At 43.5% G+C, this 9,341-nt stretch overlaps 1 protein-coding gene across 1 annotated transcript; it reads right to left on the bottom strand.

Annotated features, from left to right (window-relative positions):
* Positions 1-262: 262 nt before the first annotated feature.
* Positions 263-9,331, bottom strand: treh (trehalase (brush-border membrane glycoprotein)). The gene is made up of 15 exons (XM_035153774.2): positions 8,597-9,331; positions 7,856-7,956; positions 7,617-7,764; positions 7,444-7,531; positions 6,723-6,823; positions 6,484-6,576; positions 6,191-6,307; positions 5,835-5,957; positions 5,016-5,065; positions 4,270-4,455; positions 3,943-4,160; positions 2,948-3,059; positions 2,321-2,433; positions 2,181-2,234; positions 263-1,328 (listed from the first exon to the last, which is right to left on the bottom strand). Exons 1-15 carry the CDS (start codon positions 8,677-8,679, stop codon positions 1,191-1,193), a joined length of 1,725 nt encoding a protein of 574 aa, XP_035009665.2. The 5' UTR covers positions 8,680-9,331; the 3' UTR covers positions 263-1,190.
* Positions 9,332-9,341: the final 10 nt, after the last annotated feature.

The following is a 9,341-nucleotide window of genomic DNA, read 5'->3' as shown; positions in this document are numbered from 1 at the left end:
TCATATTTTCTAATCTCTTTTGAAGAACACTGTGCTTGAACAGGAACAATGTGCAATATATTCGACAGTACAGAAGGAAATGACTGGATCAGGAGTTGCATGTTGTAAACTGTGGCCCCTGATTCAGAAAGACCCTCGCTCTGCCACTGCTGTTGACTTGTTCCACTCTGGAGACATTCAGACACAAAACTGAACATGTTTGCACGATGACACAAAAACAAGTCGCTGATCATCATTGTTAAACAAAATTTCTGAACTCAAATTGCATTTTTTTTAAAAATCATTTTATTGTCGTCGTTCTTTGAGCAACAATTGCATTCAGTCGTCTCCTCTCTTTAATCGTTAGTGACACCACAAAACAACATATGTTTGTAATCCAGTGTAATTTCCTCTCATTGATATCAGTCTCACTGTTTATTGAACTCTCTCTCTCCGCACCGTGTCAGAGCTGTTTTAATTTACCGAACATCCTACAGCTCGTAGGACTAAAGGCTCACAGCCGGGAGACTATGGGATGGCTTTTTATTTTTCAAGCAGCTACAAGAAACCGAATGTATGTGTCGCGGCAGTTTGAATTGTTTTCTGTTTCGCACACAAAAGCTGCCACCACATGCAACGCTCTGTTCTGTGTCTTCTTCTACAACGTTTCTGCAAGTTTCAATTTGTTAAATTTCAGATTTTTAACACTTTTTATGAGACAGAGTGGGGAGTGCGACAGATATGAAGGAATATCAGAGTCCCAGGATAAACGTGCACTTCCCCATAATTAAAGAAAAGGTGAAGCATCGTGGAAAATAGTGAAATGAGAAATTCTGACCATGACGATCAGTTCCATGTTGGTTTTGTTTGTGGTTTAAATACATACATATCTGTGTATATGAGAAAAAACTACAACACACACAGACATCAAACTCTGCTGCCACAACATTTCTCTTAAAATAGAAGAAACTGTGTGACACAATTAGCGTTAAATCAACTTAAACATAATTAAATATATTTTTATAAACTCTGAATGATCTGCATCTTCTTAAAACAATGGGGATCTCTTTCCTTTCTGTAGAAAATTCTCTGTTACAAATCAAATCCTGCAAATAAAAGTGACTCTTTTCCTGGAGGAGTGATGTAGCAGCAGTGGAACCAGAGAATAATAAAAATCCAGCGTCCAGTCCGACCCGGCTGCCACCTGTGAGTCACTGGAGCACGAGAGCGGCGGCGATGACCAGAGGCAGCAGGACGCCAGCTGACACCTGCCGGCTTCCTGAGGTGAGCGCTGCCCCGTACTGCTCCAGGAGCTGCAGGGCCACGCCGTTGGTCCAACCGAAACCCAGCTACACGACGGGGCGACACGGGGGAGGGTGAGGAAGGGTTTTCATTTTAGTAAGGCATGATGGAAAATGAGAAAATAAGTGATTGAAAACACTGAGAAAGGTGATTTCACATCCATGAATTCTTCCCCCCAAATAAAAGAAATGCCAGCATCCGCCCCCTGATTTGGTTCCGCACCTAAATTGAATGAGTTATTTATTTATCCTTCCACCAAGTTTGAATCTGTCCAGAAGTTTTTACGTAATTCTGCTGATTAACAAACGCAGACAAAGACACAATCACCTTCGGTGGAAGCAACTCGAATGAAGAGCGCTCGTAGATTAGTGTTTTATTCCCTGAGCAATCTGTGCATCCATCCATTAACATGTACTTCTTATCGTTGAGTTTTCCAGTTTTCAGAGTCATAAACACTGACTTTCATTTAACTGATCAGCGACTGAAGAGACAGTGACTGGTTCAAATCTGGAGGTGACGGGAGATGCATGTTTCAAGGTGAAACAACATATTTAATAGCTCAAACAGCTAACATTAGCATTAGCACCTACAGGGAAAACGGACGCAGACACAATGAGAACATGCAAACTACACACAGAAAGTCTGGCCCAGCTGGGATTTGAACCAGGGACCTCCAGGGATCTGGGGCAAGAGGAAAAAAACCCGCCAAAATGATCAACGCCTTTGTTCGGATCTGTGCCAAAATGTAACGGTTTCTTTTCTTGGCTCGTGTCCCATCGTTGCTCTCAGAACTTTTTGTGTAATGTTGGTGACAAACAAACCAACAATAGGACAAGGAATGCAGAAAGATAACCTGCTTGGCGGAGGTAAAAAGTGAATTAAGTAAATAAAGTAAATACCTGAACTTCATATTCTCCTCCACTGCCGGGTTTGCCATCTCCGTTCACGTCGTACTGTCGGGAGGAAGAAGAATAAGATCCTGAGCCGGCTGTGTTATCACCGAGCAACAGCAGCCGGGAAACACCTTCAACAGACTCACCTTTTCAAACATGGCGTTGTGCTTCGTGTACGCCATCCAGTTAGTCCTGATCCAGCGCTGGGCCAAATCAAACGCCAGCTGTTGAGCGTCGTCTGACGGCAGTTTGGACAAACCTGGAGAGACGAGAGGATTAATGTAGATTAACTTCATTTTCATTGTGTCGGCTCTGTACTCCAGCAGACTGGATACGAGATAGAGCGCCTGTTGCTTCCTGCCGCCTTTAAGACGCCCTGTGCAGATTTTAGACCGTGGGGGTCGTGGGTCTCCGTTGTGCACAAATCCAAAAACACACAAACATTCATCATAAAGTAATAAATAGCAAATAAATATCTTCTCTTGTGGCACAGGAGGTAGAGCGGGTAGTCCATTAAACAGGCCCGTTGGTGGTTCGATCACCGGTGAAATACTGAACTGTTCAGTGCTGGGGGCCATAAATGGGCCATGATTTACACAGAGGGGTCACACGTGTTTGTGTACAAAACTAGTGAAATCAATCAAAAAAATCTATCAATAAATAAACAATTTTCATAACATATTAGTCACAGACAACCGAGCAACTTGCTCAACAGTCGGGGAATCATCACGAAGGGGAATTCTCCAGGGAGCAGATCATTCCTGACGACCTACCACTGATGAGCATGTGCTGCAGCGGCGGCCACGCGTTGGGAAAGTCCCACTGCTGCCCGGAGTCTCTCAGGGACGTGGGGACTCCGTTGGGGAACCGAAGAGCATCACTCCCCTGAACACACAGGAACCACAACGTGAACCACAACGTGGACCACAACATGGAGAGCATGCATGGCTGAAACCTGTGTGTAGAGTGTGTGCGCCATCTGCTGGAGCAAGTGAGCAGTGTTCAGAAAGCAGAGGTGTGCAGAGGTGGATATGTGCAACCACATCTGGATAAATCAAGGTTAAAGGCTTCTTTTGCACAAATAGCCTAAATACACATTTTTATTTTGATGTATTTCACTGGCACCACCTTCATGTGATGAACTAGTCCCTAAATTTCTATTTTTGGGCTGGAGAGTGAAGAGCAGAGACTATAAATGAAGATGGACGACACGTCTCCACTTGACGTTGTCATTTGGAGTCTGTGCAGCAGTGATCTTGACGTGAAGTTGGGGGATCCAGGTCCTACAGATTCACCTCAGTCTCAGCTGTCAATCATGACGTCTCATCCTGTTTCTATCAGCGTCAAATAACTCATTCAAACAAAACGTACTTGGGAACATGAACATTTGAACGCACGTCAGTGTAAAATGACAGAAAAACATCTTTGAAATAAATTATTTAACAGGTACTTTGACTTTTAAGTTTGGTCCAGGTTCCATCCACTAACCTGGAGGAGGCGAGGATTTATATCCTATACTGCCGACAGCCACGCTTCACATTTAAGGGAGATGTCATATTGTCCATCTTCATGTACAGGGTTTTTTTTGGGGATGAATGAATTCAATGTTTCTGAACAACCAGAAAACATTAGAAATTATCTTTTGTTATCTGGGTGATCTGGACCCTCTGATGATTAATATTCCTCCACATTTCTTTAAGATCTGACTTCACAGTGAAGCCTGGACCGACCTTCAGATACTGTACCGACCTTCAGATACTGTACCGACCTTCAGATACTGCACCGCCCTCTCCCCCATCTCGGGCCGAGAATAGCACTGTGCCCAAACAGGTGCCAGGTTGGAGGGGTGAAACTCGACGTGTCTGGAGTGCATCAGCAGGCTGTAGTCGAACCAGGCTCCCTTCTCAGCATCCCACAGCACGGCCTCCATCGCCCCCTGTCTGCGGGCCGCGGCCTGGTCGTACCGAGCGGCTGAGTCACCGTCACCTGTCAGGAACCGGCACATCAACGGTTGCGTAACGCCGGTTTGGGAGCTAAATGCAGCGTGAGGGACCAGAGTTACAGTTTCAAGGTCAGCGGCCGCTCCGACACTCACCCAGGATCCTGTGGAATGAAGCCAGAGTTTTCTCGTTGAGGCACAGCAGAGCGTTGAGGTCAACGGGCAGGATGCGGCTGGTGCGCGTGTCTCGGAGGCCGTCACCACCAATGTACCAGCGGGAGGAGAAGTCCCAACCAGACTCTGCTCCGGCTTTCAGATCCATCCACAGCTGCTCTTTATCACCTGAGGGCAAGAGAGAGACAGGAACTCACTGGGAGAGACGCAACAAACCAGCATCTACTCTGTGTTCACTCTTCACTATGTCTTGTTCCTTCACTGGGAGTGAACAAGTGAAACCATGACGCCTCTGAATAACATGTTTGTGTCTAAATATCTAAATGACCTTGACTATTGTTTGATAAAATAATTTCCTACACAAAGGGAACGGTAATAAGAGAAATATTCAACATCTCAGCTCAGCATTTTCCCCTCAAACAGCTTTTTATTAAACCTGGTCGATGTGTTCAGAGGTGATGTGAACGAACGACGGTGTTTAACATTAAATATTCATTACAACACGGTGCTGAGGTATTTTCAGAGCAAATTTGTTTTGCTCAGACGATCCGTGAATCCAGGGTAATTTATTCCTCTTTTCTGCTGAGGCCTGATTATAAAACACATTACTTTCATTCCAGGTGTGAGGGACCCACGGCCTCGTTTCGTTTTTCACTGAATGAAATGGCTGTCGGGGGGTAATACTCCTCACGAGGGGAGGGGGGGTGTGAACACTAATAAGACATTACCGTCGCTGAGTCCTTCAGCTAATTCCAGGTCGTCTGTGTACGACTCGGGTCTGGAAAGAACAAAAGAAACGTTAGAGCTCCAACTTCTAACATTTCATCTGAAATCTGCCCTCATTACAAGATGGATGGATTGATATCTACGAGCAGTGGTGGGATGTAACACATTTACTTTGATAGTATACTATTTACTTTTAGATTTACTTTCAGGTACATACAAATAAAACTCCAAATATCAGCAAATATCTGTCCTTTCTACTCCATTACTCCAAAGCACATGTTCACGTTGCTTTTGTTATATTTTGGTGTACCACAAGGCTCTACACTGGGTCCTCTGTCAATTAGCCTTTTATAACACTGATCAATAATAAGAAGGGTATTGGTCCAGTGATCCAATCAGAGGGGGCAGGTAACCTTAGACCCCGCCTCCTGCAGCAGCGGCATTAGGGCCCGGTCACACATCCGCTTCTCGTTTACTTACAATTCACTTCAATCTATTCTTTTATTCTGAATTTAACCCTTTTAATTTCCTTTAAAATGTACTTGTGCTACTTTTACAATTTGTCATGATGCCTTTTGTATTTTATGTAAAACACTTTGACATGGGCTGTACAAATAATCCCTTTAAATATGTAAAACGTCCTTGGGTCCCTTGAAGGGCAGTATATAAAATTAAGTCATTATTGTCATTCTCATTATTATTATTGCTGTATTTGTCTATTTACTTGTACTTTTACTTCAGTAAAATGTGAATTGAAGAGGACTATTGGCGGAGGTCTTTGCTCCACTGATCTTCATCCTGGTTATTTAGTTGAGACGCACCTGGGCCGGCCCACCTGCACGTGGTACCGGTTCAGCAGGTGCTCGGCCCCGTCGACCTTCACGGCCACAGAACGGTTCTGCATCCAGAAGCCGTACTCCTGCTCCAGAGCCGGTAAAGCTTCTCTGAGAAAGTTTGCACAAACAACAGGAGGCAACTTTTCAACCTTTAAATATAATTTAACACAAAAGATAAGGTGTGGAGGGGGGGGGGAGCATGATGGGAAAAACAAAAGCACTGCAGGCAGAGAGGGAAGCTCAGGTTGAATATGGCTCCTGTTTCTTCTTCTTCTTCTCTGCGAGGCAGCAGAGGAATGATAATGTGTCTGGCAGGACATCAGCTCAGGCCTAAATATCACCTGAGGAAATCTTTATCCTTGGTTGTTTGATAGTAGCTCTCCACCATTAGAGTGAGGAATGGAGGCTGACTGCGCTTTTCATAGTAAATCCGCCCACCATTTGGAACAAAGCCATATCTGGAGGAGAGAGAGAGGGGGAGAAATGAAAAAAAAAGAAATCACATATTCCCCAAATCCTCAAATCCGCTCCGCTTAAGTGCTCCGTCTCCAACGTGTAAATGACTTATTATTCAAAATGGGTGAGCTTATACCTGTCATGTGCTGTAAGAGATGAAAGATGCTTTAAGGCTCACCTGTTAACAAGGTAGAGGAAGTTTCGAATCATCCCGGAGGCCGTGTCTGTCATCTCCGACAGCAGGAGGCCGTTGACGACCCAGTAGGAGTCCCTGTCGGGGCACAGAGCGGCACACGTCACTGTGTGCACACGGCGTCTCGCCGGGCTCTCTGGGTCGGGGCTGTGATCTCTCGTCACCGCAGAGACTCGCCTTTCATCCGAGAGACAGCCGACTGACAGGCCTCATCGTTCACTCACCAGTAGTAGAGTTCCCTGAAGCGCCCTCCAGGCACAACAAAGGGATGTGGGAGGTGAATCAGCGAGTAGAGCTCGGGGTGATCTTTAACACCGGACGAGATCTGGGGGAGGAATCATTTTTAAATTTATAATCCCCTGGACTCGGGATGCATGTTGGCGGATGCTGGAAAGTGCTGCAACAGGAATGTTGATTTGAAAACTCTGCAACAACTGATATGTTTTTTATTATTAATTCAAGGTGGTTCAATGTTTTCGTCCCCGTCTATTTGCTCTTTGGTTGGTTTGCATGGTTGATTAAGAAGATAACGTAAAAAGCTGTTGATAGATTGATGTGTGCAAGTTGATCTGGATCCAAATAGAAAATCCAGATCCAGGGAATTTAAATTTGTATTCCCTGGTTTTCCCAGATAATAACAAGTCATGTTATTTAAGAACTGATTTCTGTGTGAAAGTTGGTGCAGCTTAATATGGATTTAAGGAAACTGTTGGGCCTTGGCGGGGGTGTGTGCTTTATGGAGTGACATTTAAGTTTGATTAATCTTTTGCTCTAAAAAATATCACAACACAGTAAAGAATGTCCATGAATTATTGTCCAATCAAAAGCACCGAGACATGTTCAGTTGTCAGTCACAGAAAATCACAGATGAAATGTGAAACTTCAATTAGTTTTAGTTTTCAGGTAATTTCGTCAATCTCTGTCAGAACTCTTCATCATCTTCACCTTTCTGCCCAGAGACTTCCACAGATGATGAATCTTTTCTGCCCACTCGCGTAGTTTCAGGTCGGCGATTCCTTCCAGGAACTTTGGCCTGCGTGTTAGAAAAGAGTCACATTATCAAACAATCAATTAAAAACACAAGCTGAGCAGGAGTCCTGAAATAAACCGGGTCTCACTTGTCGTGCCAGTCCGGCAGCGTCCACGGCTCGAACTCTGACCCCGGTTTCTCAAAGTTCACAGCGAGGAACTCCCGCAGCCTGGCGGGCGGCACGATCCCGTTTGGCATTTCGTTTGAAAGGTTGTGAAAAGTCGACAAAACAACATCTGCAGGGAACAGACGCAACCGCACACAGGGCTCGTGAAGGAAATCAAATAAAAATGTACAAAAGAAATAAGATTACCAAACTTTACTCACCAGGTTTTGCCTTCAGCTTCATGTCAACAAAGTATTTGTCGTCATCGAACAGTTTAGCTTTCTGGACTTGATGCAAAATGGGCCCAGTGCAATATATTTCACTGAAATCAATTTGTAAGAGTTGTGAATTATTAAACTGGTTTTATCTTGAAAGGCCAAGAGCCCGTTAGTGCAACACTCTGCAGAGAAGCAATAAAACCACATCAACGTCTCGAAGAACCTGCAGCCGAGGGCAAAGGTCGGCTGACGGCTTCATATCTGCTTATAGGAGAATTATTATACAACAGAAATATTAAAAAGAAAATCTGTTTACAGGCTGCAGCAGGTGGAGGATTCAAAGTCTCTTAAAATAAAATAACCTACAGAAACACATTTTCTGCATTTCTGACAGTAAATAACTATTTCTTACAGCTTTCAAACGCACAGAAATGAAAGGTTTGTAAATAAATAAAAATCCTTTAACTTTACTATGAGTCCATTATATTATTGATTGCTATGACTTACATTCATAGTATTTTTTATATTCCAGACAATTTATGGTGGAGAATATGAAATAAAAAAGGAAAGACAAAGAATATGACATGTTCAAGTGGTAGTGGTCGATTTTACAGCCATGAAGCAACAATAACTTTCCACTGATTATGTAGCTGGCAAACTTATTTTATCTTTTAAAAAAAAAAAAAAGGTTTTTAGACAGGCTCTTGTTGAGACATTAAAAAAATCGTTTTATTTCAATCCTACCTGTCACATGGTGGAGGAGAAACACTCTTCACCGAGGCAAGAAGAGCAGCTGAGGACAAACAAAACACCAATCTGTTCATCATGAGCTGAAACCTGAAGTGACACCGGAGAAGGAGTGTGACGCCGGAGAAGGAGTGTGACTCCGGGTTCACACCGGACGCGGAAGGAAAAAAAATCCTGTGCTATTATTTTGAAGGGGAGTGCCCTATATTCACACTCAACAGTATTTGTTAAGGAGTGTGAATAGGATCAGTTCTGTTGGTTGTCTCAGATTCAGTGAGTATTCTCAGCTAAAGCGACATAATTTGGGTCTTTTTGAAACTACTTCTCAGTAGTTGGACTTTTTTTATGTCAAGTTTGTGCATGAAAGCAGTTGAGTGTTAAAAAGGCTGAAGTTACTGAACAGTTATGTATGTTGTTTTACCTTGTGTCCTTAAGATGCACTTCTTGGTTTTTAATTAAAACGCAGCTAATTGAATGTAAAAGGGAAAATTTCCCTCTCTAGCATCGCCACCTGCTGGTCGTTTTGGTTTATCATGAATTTTTTTTTTTTGTGTTGGTATACTGTGATATTCTGTACTATCTCAGGTTCAAACTGCACCATCTTTTTATTAAATCAATTTGAGAAGTTGAACATTTTCCTCCATTTGGGTCACAGCTTGTCTCCAAGGGGTGATGTGGGTCCCGAAGCCAGACCAGTTGAGAACCACTGATTTATATCATAAAATATATGATCGCGTCCGGT

Source organism: Hippoglossus stenolepis, chromosome 4 (assembly GCF_022539355.2).
Source record: "Hippoglossus stenolepis isolate QCI-W04-F060 chromosome 4, HSTE1.2, whole genome shotgun sequence".
Taxonomy (NCBI): Eukaryota; Metazoa; Chordata; class Actinopteri; order Pleuronectiformes; family Pleuronectidae; genus Hippoglossus; species Hippoglossus stenolepis.
This window is presented reverse-complemented; position numbering and strand designations above follow the sequence as displayed.

Excerpts from the sequence above, each read along its gene's own strand:
- treh (XM_035153774.2), bottom strand. The coding sequence starts at position 8,679 with ATGATGAACAGATTGGTGTTTTGTTTGTCCTCAGCTGCTCTTCTTGCC. Across the intron at positions 7,532-7,616 it reads CTGCCGGACTGGCACGACAA|GCCAAAGTTCCTGGAAGGAA; the intron begins GTGAGACCCGGT and ends TCTAACACGCAG. Across the intron at positions 6,308-6,483 it reads TTCCTCTACCTTGTTAACAG|ATATGGCTTTGTTCCAAATG; the intron begins GTGAGCCTTAAA and ends TCTCTCCTCCAG.